Genomic DNA, 22,223 nt, shown 5'->3' with positions numbered 1-22,223 from the left:
AAGCAAGTATGTTTCCCTTCAGAGTTACAAATAAACTACATTTACATGGATGCAGAGGTGACTTTCTGCTCCACAGAACTTGGTTTACAAGGTAAAGAAGGATTTGAAAATAAGCAAAAAGAAAAATAATTAATTCTTCTTTTGCTCTAATGGGAGAGTGGAAATGGAAGTCACACCAATTACCTCCAACCACGTGGCTGCCACAGCCATCTTTTCACCCCTGCAGTAAACAAACCCTCAGGGCTGGTCTGTAGGTGAAACAAGTCCTTTGAAGAGTTTTCCACATCTCCATTCTCTTCAAGTCTTCATAACAACAGTGAAACTACTTTGGACTAACACTTGAACGTTCAGGCCTCCCAACAGATTCCCCTGCAGATACCACAACACTCTGGGCAGTTTCAGAAGCTATCCTGTCTTTCAAAATGCCTTGTCTTGAAGAATAAAAGATGCACAATTAATTCTAAAGTCAATTAATTCTAATAAAGAAGTAATGTGAAATAGAAGAGTTTACCATCTCCTTGAGTAATGCAAGCTCATAAGATAGAGAAGAAACAAATCTTTGTTTGCACATTGTAATCTATATTTAACAGACACTCAAGAAGTCAACAAATTCAATGTGTTAAGTAGCAACCTTTTAATAAAGAAAGCAGAACCATACTTTGCTGTTAACAAATATTTTGAAAAAGGCTTATGAAATTAAATCTAAGCCAAATATCTGGTGCATCTGCAGCTGAGAAGGAAGCATCAGTACTCCAAACACCTGCTCAGTTTGTGTATTCTCCTTTCTTACAGAGGAAGTATGAGCTTCCAGTTGTCCAAGTGATTTAGAGAGCAATAAACTATTGCTCAACAAGAACTATTTTCTTAGATGATTACAGATTAAGGCCAAAGGAGAAATTCACATGTTAAGCACCATCAGCATGGAAGCCAGTCAAGGATATCAGTTTGAAGAGCCCAGATTTCTTCCTTGGCTCCCACAACTGGGGGTCAGCCAACCACCAAGTGAGGCTCATAAGAACAAAATCAAACTATCACGGAAAACACACGCCAGTCACACTAGCCAGCTGGTGCCAGGGGCTGGACAGCAGCAGGTCCTCAATGTGTTCCATAGTGAAGAGGAAGGGTGAAAGAAGAGTCCCAAAGCACTGGAAGAAACGGAACACAACAATAAATCAGTTCAGTTTCCAGACCAACTTCCTTCTGCAGACTCAAGGTATGAGCAAAAACCACCCTGGGTCTAGCCCTCAGGGCAACAGAATTCCAACCCCTTCACTGCTGATGCCATGAATAGGCTTGTTGTAAACATTAGACATTAATGAAGACACACAGAAGAAGAAGCAGCCTCTGGAAGGCCCAGCAGCAGGCTCGTGCACTCACCCCTGGCGCCGTCCCCTCAGCTGGAGGCCAGAACGCTGGGAGCACTCACTGGCCACAGCACCCGCAGCACCTGGGCAGAAGCACAAGGCTTAGGATGGCACTCTCCACTACTGTGCCAGATGCTCAGCACCGTGCCTTCAAGGCTCTACAGACTAGGAGCACAGGACAGTGGATTTTCAGAGAATCACAGAACTGTTTAGGTTGGAAGGGACCTTAAAGATCACCCGATTTTTCAATATTCAGGCATAGATTATTTACAGGTCACCGACCCAAAGGGAACAGCCCATCCACCAAGACCAGTCTGTGCTTCCAGACGGGATCCATATTCTAGATGCCATCTAAACAGTTCCAGAAGTAAGATTAGGCTAAAACAAATTGTGCAAACTCCCCTGCACCTTCTCAACCCATCCCCCAGATATTCTGCTGGCACTCAGGTTATCCTTGTGCAAACCCTCATTTCATGAGTTAGCAACAACAGGACTCATTTACTTTGAAAGTTTTACTTTGGCCCTCCTGGCTTCTATCATAACCTCAAATATTACATTAAAAAGGCTTTTAAAACATAACATTCACAGCAGTGTAGGGGCTTTTCCTTGCAGTGGGCTTCTTCCCTGCCTGTTAGCGTGTGGCACCTTCACATTAAGTGCATGAGTTAAGATGTAGATTAGCAAGGCAAGAAACCTTTGCCCTTGGCATCGACACTCAGCTCTGACAGGAAACTTCAGGCTTTTTTTTCCCTACCAAGTGTAGAACCACTCATTACACATTGGCAGGGAAGTGCACATCTCCAAACTATACACATTTTCTCTTAGATAAGCAAAAGACTCAAGTGTTTATAAATATGAAAAGTTCAGCAGCTGGCTAAAAAGTTAATTCTCCAGTCTCACTTAATGAGCTTTGGGGAAAGTGGTAGGGGGATTTGTTCTTAAAGTAAAGCAGAGTGTCACACAAAGCAGGACTTGCCAGACACAGCTCTGCTTTGCCCTGTTTTCTGTCCCTAGACGGCTGCCACAGACAAAATGGCAAGGAATCTTCCAACACAAAGCGAGGGAACAGCCAGAATGAAAAATGTTTTCTCCTAATCTTGCAATCATAAAAATTAGCCAATTTTTAATTTAAATCCCATGACTTCTTTCTTTGTTGTGAAAGTATCAAGCAATCCATATAAAACCACTTTGGAACAGAGACTGTCTTAAGATTTTGTCCAATTCCCTGAAAAATAAAGTTGTTTTCAGTAGGATACAGCAAGAACACTGCTGCACTGTTTTTTCAGTACTTTAATAATAATTTACACTGTTCTATTCCAGTAACAAAGTTCTGATGTAAAAAATGGGATTGATCTACTTGGAATTGTCCAGAGGAGCTGTGCCTGCCCCATGCTTGGAAGTGCCCAAGGCCAGGCTGGACAGGGCTTGGAGCACCCTGGGATAGTGGAAGGTGTCCCTGCCCCTGGGCAGGAGGTAGAACTGGGCTTTAAGGTCCCTTCCCACCAAACCACTCTGTGACTCTATCAAGGTATGTTCACTGTTCTCAGGAACTTCTGAGATCTGTTTACAGTGCCTGCTATCACTCTGTATCACTGGTGTTCTTCGCAGACTTCCTGGTGTCTTTGTACTACAGATGGAACTGTGCAACCTCACTTTTGCAAGATGGTACACGTCCACCCAGTCCTCCATCTATATAGTTATTAAAAAATAAAAATTCATACTGAATGAAAAACCAATCAGACCCTTTTGTCTGCAATTTTGACAGTTTATCTAGCAGCGTTTTTCAGCTTGTTCAGACAGTTCAGATTATTGTCACTTGCATACCTTCCTCCCTTCTGTCACTTACTGCAAAGAATCTAAACAGCAGCTACTTCAGAAACAGAGCTGTCTGATGATCCAGAACAGTGTGATTCTCCAAGAGAACAGAAATCTGAATGAACAAACAGCGAGGCCCAGGGAGCACCTGTGCTGGCACTGCAGCTCCTGTGGATCCTCTGCCACTGCCTGTTCCACTGTGCTCACCAGGACCAACTCACACAGTTATCATGGAATCACAGAATAGTTTGGGTTGAAAGGGACCTTAAAGATCACCTAATTTCAACACCTTGTCAAGGGCAGGGGCACCTTCCACCATCTCAGGCTGCTCCAAGCCCCATCTAACCTGGCCTTGGACACTCCAGGGATGCCACAGCTTCTCTGGGCACCTTCGTGGGCTCTAACTGCACCAGCAAATGCTCAAGGCTCTGCCAGCAGCAGCCCCCAGCAGCTGCAGAGCCCCTGAGGCTGCAGGACAGCAGAAATCCCGGTGGCGCCGGCTGGCAGGGCTGGGGCAGCCGCGGCTCCCGCTGCCGCTGGATCACTCTGCATGCACTGCAACTACGAAACGCCTCCTTGTGATTTTTGGCCACTTGGAATATTTTTAGCAATTTGCCAAGGTTTACTCTGTGATTTATTATGGAGGAAACAAACTCAAGCACTAACAAATGAAAATATGTAAACTCAGACTTTTCAAGTCCATAGAAAGGTATTCAACTTCTGAAACTCCTTCTGAGGCATTCAGCTTGCTGTGAATTCAACTGCTGGAAAAAGAGTTTGATTAAGAAGTAACTGAAATGTAATCTAAGGAGTCACTGCTTGGACATTTACAGTGAAAAATTCCATAAACACACAATACTTTCCAATTGCCATTCCTAAAACTCTGTTCTAGGTTTCTTGGAAATTCAAGAGTAGGAAATACATTTTGCATTGCTTTTATCTACAGCCAAAGCACTCCAGATATACCAGCTAGAACTTTATTACCTCAAATTATTCTGTTTAATACGTTAAAGAACAGTAAGATGAAAAATACTTGAAGTAATGAAATAAATAGGAAAAAATAATTTTAGAAGCCTGAAGTACTGGAATTACTTGAAGATATAATGCTCAATATAACAAATAATAATTGCTTTATCAGAGTACGCTTGAGTGGAAAGGCTGGTATCATTAAATAGAAGATAATCTTCCATTTTTGGTATGAAAATTCAAGTAAGTGCTACTACTACAGACCTCCAGAAGACAAGAGAGTATTTATAAAGTGTTAGCAGCCATCAAAGCATTATCTGTAGTAAAACTATTGAAGCAATCTATTAACTGAAACACAGATTGGAAGGGACCTTTAAAGTCATCTAGCTGTAACACCCCTGTTTGTGAGCAATAAAAACAGAAATGTTACTTTGATGTTGAGCATCATTGTTTCTTACAAGTTAAAGGAACCCAGCAGAGAGAACTTCACCAAGCAATTCTTTGTTAGCATAACATTTGACCTTGTATCTCTTTGGAAATCATACAACTCTGCTGATGCAGCCCTTACAGAATTAATCAAATAGTTAGCCCCTAGTTACTATGAACCCAGTCAATTATGAGCAGCACTGAAATTTGTCACTGGCATGTCCAACTATGTTTTCCAGCATGAAGATCAACACCACTGTGTGGAAATGAGGCCCCACTCTCTGACCTGCATGACTTGGACACTAGACTGGGCTCACCAGTAAAGCCAACACTTTTAGCAACAAAGTATTATCAAAAAAGAAAGGCTTTCCTCCTGGGTCTCCATTACCTGTTGCATTAAACCAGCCAGGATGCAAATGTCTTTTACCCTCTATTTTGACTAGAAAAGCCAGAATAAATGATTCCCTTAAGAGTTCAGAGCTCTTTATTTGCTACTCTGCTCTACTGCATGAGATTAACAGTTCATTAAAAGCCAAACATACTGCTTGGAGTAGTTTGAGAAGCTGGAGCAGGAAGCTGCCTAGGCACTTTGCTTCTCAGCTTCCAGAATGCAGGGAAAGATGACAAGGCTACAGACAGCAGATGCTAACAAATAAGGAAGGGAGAGAAACCCTAAAAAGAGATAGACAACCACTGGCTGAGCTCCTGAAAGGTTAAGTGACAGCTGAACTCAGTTCTGAATCTAGTCTGAAGTCACCAGTTACTTTACCTGTTCTCATCCATTCCATTTACATCATGCTGTGGTTTTTCAGTGCTCACAGAGACCTGTTTCCTGTAGTTGAGCATGTTTTTTACTCATTTTGCTCATAGTCTCCAGTCAACAAATTTATTTTTGAGGCTTTCCCACTGCAGCTGTGCACTTCCACAAGGATAAAATCCATATTCACCACAGCGCTCTGTGGAAAAATTTCTCTGGTGCTGAAATGCTGCTCTCTAACTGTGACAGAGCAAATCAAAGCCATGGTATGTAACAGTGATAGTCAATGTCTTGTCAAAGTAGACATTTTGCCCAAATTTCAACATGTGTTTGTCACTCCTGAGATTCTTATAAAAACAGATAAAAAATTTATGCTCCACAAGCACGAGATTGACTAGAGGCTACTTCACCCTGGACCTCAAAATTCCCAAAAACCCACAAGATATCTTAACAAGCCCCATGACAGAGACAGTACTTACAGTTTTTGCAAAAATGACCATCAGCTCAGGGAACTGGTGGGTAAGGAGGGCCAGCATGGCTGAAAAGGAACACAGGCCTGCTGTGAAATGGATGAAAAAGGGAAGTTCCTTCTGGGGGTAAACAGAGACTTCGTGAAATGCTGAAAGGAAAAAAAGGAAGAATGTTGACATTTGATAATCAAGGACTGCTTTCTGAATTATTTATGGCCTTGTAACTCATTTCTGGACTTTCAGAAGGAAAGACTCCTGCAGCACATCTTAGGTTCCAGTACTTTAACTTCTTAAAATTTTTTTACCTACGTCACATGCTTGTTTCATTATTAAGAGTCTTCACATATCTGTTTTCATTACTAATATTCTCTTCCCAGGCTTCTTGTTCACTTGCATGGGCTTTATTTTTGAACTATTTAAATCAGGCTCAGTTTTTGGTACCTGCTTTTCTAACAGGACAGAGGAAACACCTGTAAAGTTCACAAGCTGTCAAAATTACCTGAACCAACTAAACAGTTCAGTGTTTTCAACTCTCTAGAGCTCTAATCCTGTTACCTGAAAAGAAAAGTACATCTCCACACCCTATAAGAAGCTGAGCAAGTACAAAACAACCAGCATGCTGCATACACATATATTTCCCAGTACTTCTTGAAGACTTCTGGTTGGAGACTACAGTAAATCTGTTCAGAGCAGCTGACAGAGCAGACCTCAAAGAAAACAGTGCCAGGACGGGGTTATAAATTCTGTACATAGCAGCTCCTTGCAATTTCCAATCTCTGGTAACAAAATCCAAAGCAGGTGATTAGCCAGGCTAAGGGTGGCATGTGGAGCTTTCAGCACTCACAACACTACTACTGGTCACTCGCCCAGGACCTGCTGGGTGAATTTGCAATTACTGGCTCTGGATACTTCCAGCTCTGATTTCTATCTAATGGATTTCAGAAGATTTTTAAATGAAGAAAAAAAAAGTTTCCATAGACATAAGTAATCATAAAAGGACTGCCCTTCTTGACAAGCTGTTTTTAAAATCTAACAAAAACCTAAAATTATAAATGAGCCCTTTTTTTGTAAAATGAGAAAATACAATTGTATTCTTTCTTAAACGGAAGTCTGCAGAGGAAAAAGACACTTTACCCTCCCAGTTAGTGCTTCTGAATGCTAACACATTAAAGCACCATTAGAAGAGTAAACCCAGCAAAAGTGTCTTGTGCCCTTGCAATTCATTCATGGCAAAGTGCTCAGGGTTTGTTTTGATTTAATTATATGATTTTGGAGCACAATTACACAGACTATTTGGAGATCCATGTCTATCATCCATCAGAGATGTTAATGGCACCCAGAGATTCATACTATATAGAAAAAATATGAATTCATTCTTTTTGCAGTAGCTTTTCCTACACTGGGAAATTAAACCCAAATTCAAGACAGGTAAAGACAACTAAAGCTAATTCTATACTTCACAGACATTTGAGAAGTGTTACTCATCAAACCAATGCAGGTTTTTTGAATCATTCCTTTGGTCAACATTATTTTAAATAGATAATGTTTTTAAAAATTAAGTGTTGAGATTTCTCGAAGAAGAACTGCAATAAAAGTGTTAAGATGATTTTATTTATAGGTAGTTCTATATTTAAAACAAAGCAGGAATGCGTGAGTGATCCTGTTGAAATATCTGCCTGTGTTGGTGTTTAATTATGCTGGGAAGTCTACAATTTAGGGTTAGTTGCTAACCAAGGAATTCCTTGTGCAATATCCTGCATAAGTGAGAAATGAGTAATTTAAAGCAGTCTGGGGGCAAATTTAAATTACACATTTTAAATATAACTTCAGGCTTTTAAATAGAAACAGGTCTGTGCAGTTCTCCTTTCCACAGCTGCGGTCTCTCTCGGGCTGCCGGCGCCTTTGCAGTAGCCCTCTCCAGTCCCAGGGGAACTGTGTTTCTTCAAGATATAGAAGCTCAACCCCAAAGGAATTCAATTAAGATGTATAATTAACAGCTCAATTCTAATCTACATTAATGCTATTTTCCTAAATATCATGAGTACAGGCAGTAATGATATAGTCTATTTGTAGGAAAAACATGTAGGCTCATCACTGCATAAAGTAACCTTGAAGCAAAGAGCAGCTGGATAGGACTTGCTTTTCAGTATCAAATATTAGCATGAATCCATAGAAATACATGTAGAAAACGTCCCAGGAGGCAGCCAGCAGATCAATACAGACCACTGAATTAATGACAGAAAGCAATCCATGTTCTATGAAGCTACAGGTTCCCCAAGGTTCTCTGCAAGATCAGACAGGTTTTACTGGATAGCCAGTGCAGGACTGGAACCATGGCCTGATTCCTTGCTACAACAGCAGTCAAATCCATGAATTCTTTTAAAAGCAATTTTTAACAAATGGTCAACTTTGTTGTTCTTAAGGCTGGCCAGACTCAGTCTGAATGTACCACACACAGATTTAATCTCTGAAGGACTTAGGTTATTACTGCATCAAGCTGACATTTACCACACACACAAGTCAAGTGCTTCAGGATCTGTTGGGAGGGACATCAACAAATAGCTGAATTCCCTTCACAGGAAGCTCAAACTAAAAAAATCACAGTAAGGTAAATACAAAATACCACAAACTGAATACGTCCTTACCCTGTGTTTTATTATCATTACTGCTTAGAAACCACTTACTTGGCAACAGTTCTCTGTCTGCTGTCTCTGTGCAGCTCGGGTAGGGATAGAAAAGATGTCCTTTCTCTAATGGGTACGGGATCATCCTAAATGCTGCAAAAAGGGTGAGAGACATTAGATCTGAATCTAATCAGGCAACCAGCTTCTCACAAAGAGAACCAATCATGTCTGAGGGGGGTAAAGGCAGAGAGACTAGTCTACTGTACAGAAAAGAATAAAAGGAGATACTTACTGCCTTCCCATGTGCAGTGCAGCAGATTGAGAGCCCCTTCTATCCTCTTCCAGTGCTGGAGGTGAAAAAAAGCATATGCTACTGCCTCACTGTCCCCTCGCTTCAGAATGTGCTCTGGAGGCAGCACTAGGCTTTTCATTTCTAGTAAATACTGAAAGGAAAAATGGAAAGTACACCTGGTTACATGGAATGTTCCAAAACCTTTGATTGGGAAACATAATTGATCATTTTAGGCGTAACTGAGCGTAGAAGGGGCCAGGGCCAGCTGCTAGCACACAGCAGCCAGGCTGCACTAAGTGGGAAATGAAAAGCAGCAAAACATACTCCTGTGTGTATGACTCTTAAATTAGGCTTTAACACACACCAAAAAAAAAAAAAAGCACGAAAAAACATACGGCTTCAGTAGGACAAATAAAAATACATTCTTGTGGAACAGACATTAAGTATAATGCTGCAGGTGCAACACCAATGAGGGACAAATTTAGGCTGATAAAAAACCCCAAACCACCAGGGGTTTTTTGTTCATTTCTTCATCACTGAGAGTTTTAGTGTAGGTGGTTGAGGACTTGTTAGCTCTGAAGTATAAGCAGCAAACCTGAAAGTGTCAGCGTGCTAACCAAAAGAAGAATAAACCAAACCCAGGAAAATCTTTTAATGTGGTCTTCCTATGCTACCACAAAGTACCTTTGATTTCAGATTTTTTCAATTTCAGCCCTCTCCATCAGGAGAAAATCTGATGCTCAGAGGAGTCAAAGAACACAAGGATTAATCCTTTCCTATTTCTCTGCAACACAGAACATGCAATTTTTTAAACGTACCACACTTTATCATGGTATATTAAAAAAGTCAGGTATTCATTTGAACTCAGGTTTTAAAAACAGATGACTACTTTTTGCAAGAATGAAATGACAGTTTCTCATTCTTCTAGTATTCACCTGTGAGCTGTCCTCTCCTACCATATAGTGTCTCATTCAATATCAGCCAAAGTTAATCCACATCTTTGATCAACATAGCTGGCAATTCCTTGGAGTGTCCCCCCAAGTGTAAGAATGCAGCTAACTCACCGATTTATTTCAGCAGATGCCACAAACTATGAGATTATTTACTAATCCAGTTTGAGGACTTAACTTTTCCCATTCAGACTCTTCAAGGAATGTAGGAGGGGTTGTGCCCCAGCCAAATAAAGCACATTTGCTGCCTGGCTAGGTTCTTCTCTCAGTGCCTAGGGCCTGCACTACGGAGGGTAATACTCTTGCTAATCCTCTCTAATCCTCTTCAATTTTTATTTTTTTTTTACACAGTAAAGGATCACTCACACAGCACTGCTGTGGGAAAATGGTCTCAAATATCTGACCCCTGACCCAACCCTCATGCTCTCCACAGTGCCCACTTTTCCATTATGCTAACTGGGAATATAAACCCAGCAGTGGTGGTGAAGCTCCACTGCAAGTATTGCCACAACACACCAATGCTCATCTCCAGGCTCTGGCTCTCTCTGAGCCCATGTTACCACATAAACAGAAAAATTCCACTCTGGCAGGTTTTCACATCCATGTTTATGCATAAAACAGGGAAGGTGTCAGTACTGAAGGTGTCTCAATACTGAACTGGAAGTTTTGAAGTCTTTATACACAATAAAAATCTCTAAGATATTCAGAAGATGACTGCAAAAGACTGTTTTGTAAAGAACCACAATTCAGCTACAGATTTCTAATTTTAAATGGCTTAAGAGGACCACTTTTCTAGCTGGTTCTAACTTTCCAAACAAACCCCAGCCTTGTAAAAGCAGGACAAAAAGAAACAATTTATTTTCCTTATGCAAAATGTTATGAACAAATACAATCACTTTCATACGATGTGCAAACAGAGGGATTTCCTGCTTTACACACTCGTTTTTAGTCTATGGGATAGGACAGAGTAGAAATTCAAAGATCAGATTTTCTTCTCCCTCTGTGATCCACTGGGCAAGTTGCTTCACTTCTTTGCCCTTATTCACTTGTTTGCTCTGACCATAAACATTTCAGAGTTCTAAACAGCCTGCACCAGTAAAATTCTGCTCTGTCATCTAACCAAGCAGTGCCTCAAGGCAATGTTGTAATAAAAAACCCATGAAGAATGGACAGATGTACAATTAGAAGTGAAAATCAAGTTACTGAAACCTGGAATCAGTTTCTGCATGTGTCTGCAGAACTACAGACCATATTTTAACAACAGTCTGTTTAAATGATCTCTAAGTTCTTTAAAAAGGTATATGAGGCTCCAGAAGCAACTGGAGGATACCCAAAACAAAAGAACTTTTAGATAGTGATAATGTATTATAATCTTCTGCCCCTAAAGGCAGAGGCTAAAGAAAAATCTGTCTGAGACTGTCTGAAATGAACTTGCTACGCTCTTGATCAGTCATGCAAAGCAGCAGCAATTTCTCCCAGCAATTAGCTTCCTCAGTGCACATTCTATTGGACTGGACAGGCAGACAGGACGGGGCGGCCGGATCATTCCAGCCTCCCCAGCAGCAGCCACTGGGGCTCCATCATCATTTGCAGAGGATTAGACCTTGCACTGAGCCAGCCTCCTGCTTCAAGGTTCATGCTGAAAGCATCCCTAGTACAGTAAAAAGCAAAGCAAGACTTTATTTTCACCCAACGCTCTGTGCGATCTGGGTTTTGAAGCCAGACATTCAATTGCAGCCTGTGGTGATACAGACTCTCAATCTTGTTTACACGTGGATGAAGAAAATAAGTGACTGCAGATCTTTCAATAACCATGGAGCCATGGTTGGAAGCCCAGCAGAATAAAGGGGTTTGGAATACTAGAGTGATTATTGTTTGGAGAACTTAATTTGGCTTTAGGGACTTGGAAGCAGGGTCCTGGAACAAGATATCTTCAAGGTGCCTTCCAAAACAAACCATTCTGTGATTATTTTATGACTTTAAATATCTACATTTATATTTGTTAATGTCCACCCTTATTGAGAGTAAAGGGCCTTCAGTAACACATTACTGGACTTTCCAATGAGTTAGGAAAATTGAAGTTTAAATTTCTGTGCAAAAAACCATGGTTTTAGCCACAAAATATTTATTATATAAATACTAATGTTTTTAACAACTCCATAGTGGGAGTTATAACCAAATTCGAGAAAATATGGGGCTAGAAAGGCTCCAATAACAAAATTATATCACAATATGGTATTTTTCAGAATACATTACAAGCGGTCCAATAGGAAATAAAATACTCTTACCTTTGGAACGTGAGGGTTAAATTCCACAGCTCTGTGAATTGCTTCCACAGCATTAATTTCTGCTGTACTAAGTCCTCTCCTGGAGGCAGTTTCTGGGGAGAACCTGAAGGGAAAAACCCACCTTGAACAAAAGTAATAAATAATAAATGCAAACCAGGTGTTTATTTACACTGCAAGGTCAGAGTTCATTAAAAATTGGCTGATATATCAAGAAAGATAAACAAACCCCACTAGGAGAAAAATGTTCAGGTTAAGTCAGGTATCTTGACTGCTACCCATGACATATGACACATGAAATCAGGTCGATCTTGACTTTCAGCTCCCTGTAGAGCATCACCTGCTGGGAGTGGGGCTGGGCTCAGACCACGGTGAAATGCCAGCATCAACTACCACAAATATCCAAAACATAAATCGTAAGCAAAACACTGAAAACAGAATTTACACAAAAGCACTTGGCCAATACACAGGCTTGGGAAAAGCATCCTCCCCTATAATAACTCTGTGGATGCTTAAAAGTCGTTTTAAATAGTATTTTATTACGCACACAAATATATGTATATATACATATATATAAAAATACACTCAACTTGCTCTCAGAAATGTAATTGCTACATAATTAGGCATAACCAAGGATGTAAAAAAGACTAAAATATTTAAATAATCCTTTAATCGAAGCAAAGATCTCTTTACAGATTAGAAGTAATTTTAAAACATAAAGGATTTAGACCTTTTTCCCTCATATTTTACATCAGAACCCAAGATATAGAGACAAACCATTGTTTTCACACATGTCCTTGCTTACCTTTCTGAAACAGCTCTGGCTTTTAGCAGAGCTGCTGTGTAACATATTGCTGCTGATTTGGGAAGACTGATATCTGTGATAAAACAAAATAATTAAGCTGTAAGATTCTAAGGCAATACAAACATTTTAATCCTACATCCTTTGAGTTAAACATTTTTCCTTGGGTATGGGAGACAATGAATTTAACATCTGGAACATTTCAGCTGTGATTAGAAACTTTGAATTTCTTTTTTCTGACAGTCACCAGTCAGTCTCAGATTGAAAACCCAAAGTTGTATTTAGGTGATAGTCACCTTTTGGTTCTAAATGTACCAACACACTGAAACTGAATCCAAAGAGAAATGTGCATATAAATACATTTAAGAACAGAATGTATTTCCTGAATTAACCCACAAAGATTTAAAGTAAGCTTCTGATCTTTACTAAATTTGGCAACTGTACATTAACACCGTTTTGTACAATACTGAGAGACTGACCAGAAGCTGACTGCAAAAAATTACACTACAGACAGGTAGATGAATTTTAACAAAAATGTGATTTCCGTTCTTCTGCAGTTCCATGGGGGAAAATTCTGTTAGTTGTAGCTTTGTAGCATAGCTGAAGCCAAGTCTGAGCTGACAATTACAGATTAGAAGGTTAGCACTCCACAGTGCAAGTTTACTTTAAAAGCAGACAAAGTCTGGGGTCTAATTCCCAAGTACCACATTGTGTATAGTCAGATGGTTCTTGCTTTTTTTGTAAATCCCATCCTGGGCCTGTCCATCACTTACTACAAGTCTGGCTGTGGTGTCAAGCCAAACACAGGGGTGCTGCAGGGAGTTTGAAGCTTGTACTCATTTTTCCAGATGCTCAGAAAAAAAAAATCAGCAATGCTTTCTTAAGAAAGTGTCACAATTCCTGGTGTTAACAGAAAGAAGCACTGCGCAAAGTGCAAATGGTTTTCATAAATTAAAAAAGAATCTACCCAGAAGAGGATCAAGGAATGGAAGCAGGGTGCTAGGCTGACCATGTACAAGTGGCACAGGATTTGGGCAAAAATATCATCCCTTTGATTCCCTGAGGCAATAAAGAATTGACATAAGAGAGAACTCTACAACTTCTGAGAATAACTGTAATAAAATACTCCTATGTCCCTCCATTCCAAAGGGGATTTAAGGTCCTAATTTGACAGCAGCCTTTTGTACACTCATGAAGTGGGCACTATCCAGGTGGCAAAACTGAGGGCAATAAAAAATTAAGTATATACTTTATTAACATTTATTTAGACTTACAAAATATCCAAAACCTACTAATCAAGAGAGAAAGTGAAAGCGAGCTACACCATTTGATGCACACCACTGATCTCTGGCAGCAGCATGTTTGCACACTGCTAATCTCTGACAAGCAACCTCAGTACTACAGGAGCACAAGACCAAGCCTGGAAGATGACAAAAAGGAAAACTATCTTTTCCAGCTTATTTACATCAATTACTTTCAGGGCAAAGTGCTGGCTGAAAAAGGCTGATGAATTTAGGCATATCCAGGGATGTAGAAGAGATTAATTAAAATAATCCTTGAATTGAAGTGAGGATTTCTTTACAGATTAGCACAAGGTAATTAACAGGCAATTTAGTTTGCCTAAATTTGACCTCAGCAGTCAAAAGGAGACCTGCAGTCTGCAAGCACCTATTTGTTACTGATGAAGGGAGTCTGCTCACCTTGCTGAGGTCATGGGTACACTCCTGCCTGTGGACAGACATCCCTTGCCCACCCCACTTATTCTCTTATTCAAAAACACCTACATTTTCCAACAGGCATCACTTACCATCATACTTGGCTAAAACTGCCTGGACATCTGCATAAGCCTGTAACTCCAGAAGGGCCTCTAGGAGGTTTTCGTGGATATTCAGCATACTGAGAAGTGGAAACTCTTTCATCAACTGCAAATCAGTAAAGAGAAATAAATTTCATGTAGAATTACAGCTGAATCCCTGAAATACTTAATAGAAATCAGTACAATAATGTAGGGCTTTTAAATGTCCTTTTGTCTCAGTGTTAGAGGCTGGCATGGAAGCAGCGTGAAAAGAACTGCATCATTTCATAAAATCACAAAATGGTTTGGGTGGGAAGCAATCAAAGCTCATCTCATTCCAGCCCCCTGCCACAGCAGAAGGGCAGGGACATCTCCTACAAGACCAGGTTAACACAAAGCCCCATTCAATCATGTGCAAACTCATGGGGAAATAATTCAATTAGATTAATTATGACACCTAGAAATGAACTTAAAACCATCAATTAGGACAATGTGATTGAGAACAATTGTTAACTCAGCTGTTTTTTTACTTTTACTTACATCTCTCATCATTTTTACTGCTTCTCGTATTCTTCCAAGTTTCCTGGCACACATAGCTAGTCTCCTTTTCACATACACCAACACATTGGTGTCTCTTCCTGATTACAAAGACAAAAAGTATTAGTCTATCCATTTCAATCCTTACCTCTTCTAATTATAACTTTATTTGTACATTTCTGCTCACACAAACCCAGGAGTTATGTGATTCAAAGTCCTTACTCAGCTGTGCTTCATGCTGGGGACTCTGGGAATGGCAGTTCTGAGATTTTCTGTAAATCATTTCTCCTGCTTTCAGAGCCTGCTTGAAATATTTCTCAGCATCCACAATAGTTGTTGCTTCCTCCTCAGCCAGGAGGACATATGCAGTTGCACAACTGAAATAAGAGAAAAACATACTAATTATCTTGAGGGAGGAAGTTTAGTGTTTTTATTAAGTGACAGAAGTGTTAGAAATGGGCAAGATTCATTTATGTTTAAGATGCAAGCATTGACAGCATTAAAATTCCAAAATACTGACTTGAGTTCAAAGGGAGAGTGACAGGAAAAAATAAACCCTTTTCCATTTTACAGAACAAAACCACACATACTCCTCCCATTTGGAGCAAAAGCAAAAGAAAAAATTGTTAAAGCTGGTTAAATTCTTTTCCTTGAAACTGTAAAAATGGTCTGTAATTGTCTGGAAAGGTTTTTCATTGTTTGGTTTGCTTTTTAAAAACCAGGAGGTTTTAAAACATTTTATACAAAAATAACAAGACAACATAGCAAAGTGGATCACAGTTGTGGGTGAAATTCTTTGGTTTATGCTACAGAGTATTTTTAATTCCTTTACAGAGGTGGCATTTGTGAATTCCAAATACAGTTCTACCGTGATACCATCCCTGAAATACAGGATCTGATATTCAATTAAGACCACTCCATAGCTGAATATGATGTCTCATTTGTTATTGCCACTAACACAGTGATTCAAGAAAAAAAGCTGCACAAAAGATGTTTTTAGTGGAAGAGTTCAGTATTTCAGGGCAATTTACAGCCCCGTGTGCAATTTTCAGTCCAAAGAGTCCCCCTAAAGCATTCAGAACTTTGCTGTAAGTGAATTATTAAATGAAGAAACTGATAGTGTGCTCAGTATCCATCCACTCAATCCTTCACACTAGAAGTACAGCAACTGAATGTACAAACTTACTCATTGTTCAACTCCAGAGCCTGATACGCCGCTTTAATCCGGGCCTGCGGGTTCCTCTCTCGCCAGGCTTTCTGCATAACTGTGGGAAACACATGGAAAGGCTGCTGAGGGACATGCACACCTGTGAAAGAGCTGGCAGCCAGCACAGGCAACACTGCCTGCCTGGAGCCAGCCCTAATCAACATTCCCTTCCAGTCTGAAAATTCCTGTTTGCTGTATGATTGTTATAAGGAAGAACAAACACGTGTTTGAATTTCAGCCTGTTCCTACCACAAGCATCAAATTTTTGCAACAGCTCATTACAGCCCAAATTTAGCATAAGAAAGCAACACCACCAGGAAGATTCCTCACTGATCATTTCAGAACTCCTACACGGAGCACAGACACAGCTTACATAACCAGGCAGATGTACAATTTCTAAATTGCTACAGATTTTTGGAAACATTTCCCAAGACTTGTTGAAAGCTTGGCAGGAGCAATTGTTGAACACAGGTTCTTGCATAGACCTGCAAAGAACCTTAATTGAAGCTTTCAAACAGAACTTCAAAGGAAACAGTGACGGAGTAAGTGTTGTCTTGCACAGGTAGAGTTTTATACTTAAATATTAAGCAGCTGTGGCTGCCCCTGGATCCCTGGAAGTGTCCAAGGCCAGGCTGGACACTGGAGCTTGGAGTACCCTGGGATAGTGGAAGGTGTCCCTACCCATGGCAGAGGGTGGAGCTGAATGAGCTTTAAGGTCCCTTCCAACCCAAAATATTCTGGGATTCTGTTCCATGATTATTTTTAGACAACTGTCATATGATGAAGGGTTACAATTTATTTTAAAATTTACAAAGCACATTTGAGTGGCATCACAAGGCAAAGCCAATTCAAGATATACATTTATCAGCATATTTGGTTTGGGAACAAGTAAAAAGGGTGAAATCTATTCAGAAGTGTCCTTTGAACTACAACTGAAATTCAAAATTATTTCAATGCAATGACTCTAAACCTCTCCTACCATGCTTCCATTTGGCAAAACTTGAAAACACAAACTGAAAACCAACTTCTAGGAAAACAACACATTCAGAAGTACCATTTTCTATGCAGGATTATTAACTTTCACACTAAAAACCAGCCCTGAAAGAACTCCAAAACCTTACATTCATGGAGTTCTATATCTGGCCTATCTCAAGGACGATAAGAAAACTGAAGAATCTATACATGTTTCTTTTGGAACAAAACCTCCTGCTGTCCAGCAAGAATAACGTGGAAAAATATTTGAGTTTTCTTTCAGAAACAAAATATTAGTCTTGGCTCAGCAAGCGAGACAATTCACTCCCTTTTGTGAAATAAAAACACATCTTTCATATCAAACATGTCACAGCCAGCTGACAAGGAACACCTCTGGAATGCGACAAATTGACAATAATTCACACCCACTCTGACAATAACCAGGTAAAAAACATTTTCTGCACTAAACATGTGAAACACAAGGAAAAAAATCTGCAGACTGCACTATTCATTATTAAGGTTTAAATGAAACCACATTTTGGCTGTTGAGAATATAATCCAGGTTTGCAATATTGTGTTAATTGTTTGAAATGTGTGAGATCTTAAAAAATATCAGGACTGTGACAGCACTGAAGTTGTAGAGAATGCACAATGTAAAATAACATCTTTCCACTAAATTTCACTAAACACTAAATTTCAAGGGGCTTGGAGCAGCCTGGGCTAGTGGAAGGTGTCCTTGCCCATGGCAGGGGGCAGAACTGGATGGGCTTTAAGGTCCCTCCAACACAAACCACTCTATGATCTCTACATCTATTAAACCTCTTTAGTAGTTGAGAAAGGCTGTAGGTTTCATGAAATACTTGACACGATAACTTGCACTACTTTTGAGTTCACTAGAGACACAGCCTTGACACTGCCCAACACTTCCACACCTTCCCAGTACCTGTGTCTGAAGGCCGGAGGGCATCCGTGTCACACGTGAAAAAGCTCTGATGATCTTGAGCAGACAAATTCATGTCATAGTAAGTAAGAGGCTCCTTCCCAGTCACCCACATGTACCTAAAACAACAGATTTCAGTAAGAGGCACTCCCAGCAATTAGCAATGCTGGTATCAAGGTGATATCTGATGTGCCTAGTGCAGAAAATCTCGAATAAAAGACTAAAGCTACTAACACAAAGTTTCGAGTACTACTGTTCAATAACCTGTAAAGTTCTAAACTACTTGGGAACTGGCTTCTTAGAAAGCAGCTTCTCCCATGAAGTAACACCAGGAGTCTTACAATATAGTCTAATAAAAGAGAATTTAGATTGTCAATCACTGTCTCAACCTCTGAATAAAGTTTTTTTCCCTACTTTACTCTCAAAAAGCCCTGATGTTACAGCAATATTTTTGTTCTTAACAATGAAACTGCCAAAGCTTGGCTTGGTGCCTTTTAAACACAGGATTGGTATCAATCACCCCTACAATCTTGCAGGTCTCCAGCTGTCTCCTGACATTACCAGTGCAAGCTCTGTGAAGAAGTCATGTGCATGTGTGCATGCCCCTGATTAAATTTAAAAATATGGAGTGGAAAGCAAGAAAATTAATACCTGCTATACTCTGCCCCTCTGAAAAGATTGAGAGGATTTCGCCACACTTTGCACTCTGAGAAATAACAAAATAAAAGTATTTTTTAAATTAAAAGCACAGGAAATATTACCTTGGCATTAAAATGCAGTAATGCAAATTAGTTGTGTTTTCAAAACCTGCTTTAATTTTATTATTATGCAATCATCATCTTCATAAACTTCTGCTATTCCATAAATATTTTTGCTCCCCAACATTGCTGGGGTACAAAAGCACAGGGCAGGAAGATTAGGCAATGCATATACACTCATGCAGTATTTATTTTCAGAACAGTAAATAACTAATACTACTGAAACAGTTTTAGCTAAATGTATATCTAACAATGAATGGATTAGAGCAAGAAACAATTATTATTTAGTTCATTTTTAGCACTACTAACAAAACACTTTGTAAGATGTAGGCTTTGTCCATTTTGTCCACAAGCACTAATGCAGAGCCAAAGCCATTAAAAGCCACCTCAAAGCTTAGGGAAAGCTCCTGGGACACATCAGGAATCACCTGGCATGTTCTGCCTGCTGGTCTCATTCTCCCCCGCCGAGAAAGCTGTTGGGGCTGGGGGGCTGCTCTCTGCACCCCCAATGAGGGGCCTCAAGTGGCTCACAGAAACCTGCTCAATGAAAGATGTGCCATATTTTCGGAAGTGCCACCACTCAAACACCTGTCACGGGAGAAAAAAGCACCACAAAGTTCCTTAGGGGACACCTTCCCAGCAAACACGAGGGACGAAGAGCGTTCACAGCGAGTCCGTCCCCCTGCCAACGATCAGGGGTGGAACTTATCTCCACACAGAGTAACACTTGTGATCTAGATTGGCCTGTCTTGTCATGCAGGATCACCCACAGAACATGAAAGAGATTGGGAAAAAAACAGCAAAATTTTAGTCATACGTTATGTTCCTCCCTCCCAAAGTCATTAGGGTAACTCAGAAACCCTTTCAGAAGTACCTGTATAGGGAAACTGTGAACAGAGGCAAAAAACATTATACCCTCCTTTCTGGTGAGGATATTTCAAGCTGTAACCCTACCTGCAGTACCAAATTTGTAGTATTCAACACAGGTATAGTTTTTTCATTTCACAAAAATAATCTAAAAGAATAAAGGATAAAATGGCCCATTAAACTGAGATGTTCTGCTAACCAGAGAGAGAGAGGCTAACAAAGAGACAAGGCTAAGTCAACAGCAATAACAGTCACTTAGCAGAAATTCAGGGCCAGAAATATTACCATCTCTTTTTGAAGCTCTTAAAAATATCTGCATATCACCAAACTGTCAGCCCTGGACCAGCCTGGATCCTGTGCCTGGTCTGCTCTCTCTGGTGAGCAGTGACAGGCCCCAGGGGGGCTGTGCAGGGCAGGTAAACCATTCCAGCATTCTGCACAAGTTATCTTCTCAGACTCACACAGTCCCAACATACAACACAGCAAAAGAGCTGCAACAATACATCAGAGACGTTTCTTCCCAGTACAAAGGCACCCTCTAGAGTCTGATACTCACTCCCTTCACCCCTCATAAAGTCATCTGAGAGGTGCTAAAGTAGTTTAACAAAAAAGAAGTGGACTACTTACAAATATCAGTCCAGATATAAAAGATGAAGTTACTGTAAGGGCGAAGTAAAATTTTGGAGTCAAAGTGCTTAAGAACATGGTCACTGTTAAGAGAAACAAAACCAAAGACTTAATAAGTAGAACTGAAAAAGTAGCTTGTCTACCAATTCAATATATTATCTCAGTCTGAGACAAAATCATCCTGTTCTGATGCAAGTTTGTATTCAGTGCTAACATAGGTTTTCCACAGACCTCTCCCTCCTGCTATGAGAGCACAATGCAGAGAATGCAGTTATCCAGTGGTGCTCTGACCATGGCTTGGACTCAAACTGCACGCCAGCCTTGTCACCTGCCACCAGCGCAGGCTGGACAGGGACAGGGCAGGGCTCCAGCCCGACAGACCCCAGGTGGGAGCATGCAGCAGCACTCAGGCAGTGCCTTGGCTGCTTTCAGCTGTCCCAGGACTGCCCAGTCCTCGGCCGTGTCCCTAACCCTGGGGTTAGGTGACAAGCTCAGTGTGTCACCGAGCGAAGGTGGGATGTACGACCTGCCTGTAGGCATGGCTGGGACAGACTCACAGAATCAGAACGTCAGTTAGTTTGGAAACGACCTTATCGAGTCCAACCTGTGACCAAGCCCCCCCTTGCCAACAAGACCAGAGCACTGAGTGCCAGGTCCAGTTGCTCCCTGGGTACCACGATGGGTGGGAACTCCAACACCTCCTTGGGCAGCCCATTCCAAAGCCTGACCACCCTTTTCATGAAGAAAGTCTCCCTGATGAACAACCTGAACCTCCCCGGCACAGCTGGAGGTCGTGTCCCCCTGTCCTGTCGAGCCCGGCCCCCCGGCTGTCCCCTCCTGGCAGGAGCTGTGCAGAGCCAAAGGTTCCCCCTGAGCCCCCTTTTCTCCAGGCTGAGCCCCTTCCAGCTCAGCCGCTCCTGGGGCTCCAGACCCGTTTCCTGGACAGACTCCAGCCCCTCAACGTTCCTCCTGAACGGGTCCCAGAAGCGGACACGGCAGGTACGGAGCCGCCCGCCAGTGCGCGGCACAGCGGGACAATCCCGGCCCGGTGCCGCTGGACCGGGACGGCGGGCCGAGCCTGCCCGGCCCGCACGCCTGGCTCCACGGGCAGGGTCCGCCTCCCCCCGGCGCGCCGTTCCCCCGTGCCGCCCTCACCGGCCGCCAGACCGTCCCGGAGCCGCACCGGCACCCGCAGCACCGCGTACAGGAGCCCGAGCCCGGCGGCCGCGGCCAGGAGCCCGCGGGCCCAGGGCGTCGCAGCCCGCCGCCGCAGCTGCTCCCAACGCCGGAACGCCGAGGCCGTCCCGGGGCACGGCGGCCCCCGGCCGCTCGCGGCGCCGCCGCCACCGCCACTGCCCTCCGCCATCACCGCCGGCGGGGCACGCCGGGACAGGGGCGGGCCAGCACCGGGGCGGGGCTCCGCCAGCGGGGGCAGCCCGTTCGCCGATCCCGTTGCTGCTGCTCCAGGGCGAAGCGCGGACCGATCATCCCCCACACCACAGCCGGGATGCCCGGAGGCTCCAGGGCGCGGCAGGTCCGCCACCGCCGTGCTCCCGGTAGCGAAAAACCTGCCCGTTCCTGTGATGGTGGCTGCACGGCGTCTGCCCACAGTTGAGATGGCGGCGGCCACGCTTCCGGTCTACGGCTCCTGGCCGTCTCAGCCCAAGGGGCACGCCGGGACAGGGCTGGGATCCTCTCGGCCGACTGTTCGTCGAGTCCGTCACCACTGCTCCTCCAGAACATATCACACAGGATGACCGGGAGCCCCA

General features: G+C 42.1%; 1 protein-coding gene across 4 annotated transcripts; it reads right to left on the bottom strand.

Annotated features, from left to right (window-relative positions):
- Nucleotides 1-619: 619 nt before the first annotated feature.
- Nucleotides 620-22,086, bottom strand: ST7L (suppression of tumorigenicity 7 like). Of its 4 annotated transcripts, none has more exons than XM_059867700.1 (16): nucleotides 21,610-22,086; nucleotides 20,455-20,537; nucleotides 19,389-19,548; nucleotides 18,854-18,908; nucleotides 18,206-18,321; nucleotides 16,270-16,348; nucleotides 15,306-15,460; nucleotides 15,087-15,184; nucleotides 14,559-14,673; nucleotides 12,755-12,827; nucleotides 11,953-12,073; nucleotides 8,715-8,865; nucleotides 8,483-8,575; nucleotides 5,808-5,947; nucleotides 1,378-1,447; nucleotides 620-1,145 (listed from the first exon to the last, which is right to left on the bottom strand). In XM_059867700.1, exons 1-15 carry the CDS (start codon nucleotides 21,818-21,820, stop codon nucleotides 1,394-1,396), a joined length of 1,704 nt encoding a protein of 567 aa, XP_059723683.1. In that variant the 5' UTR covers nucleotides 21,821-22,086; the 3' UTR covers nucleotides 620-1,145; nucleotides 1,378-1,393. The 4 variants fall into 4 exon arrangements, with proteins under 4 accessions (XP_059723683.1, XP_059723681.1, XP_059723682.1 ...); XM_059867698.1 differs by having other exon boundaries at nucleotides 11,953-12,055; nucleotides 21,610-21,835; XM_059867699.1 differs by having other exon boundaries at nucleotides 21,638-21,771.
- Between the last annotated feature and the right edge of the window lie 137 nt (nucleotides 22,087-22,223).

The sequence above is a fragment of the Haemorhous mexicanus genome, chromosome 25, assembly GCF_027477595.1.
Source record: "Haemorhous mexicanus isolate bHaeMex1 chromosome 25, bHaeMex1.pri, whole genome shotgun sequence".
Taxonomy (NCBI): domain Eukaryota; kingdom Metazoa; phylum Chordata; class Aves; order Passeriformes; family Fringillidae; genus Haemorhous; species Haemorhous mexicanus.
Note: the sequence above shows the minus strand (reverse complement) of the source record. Positions and strands in the feature narration are given on the sequence as shown.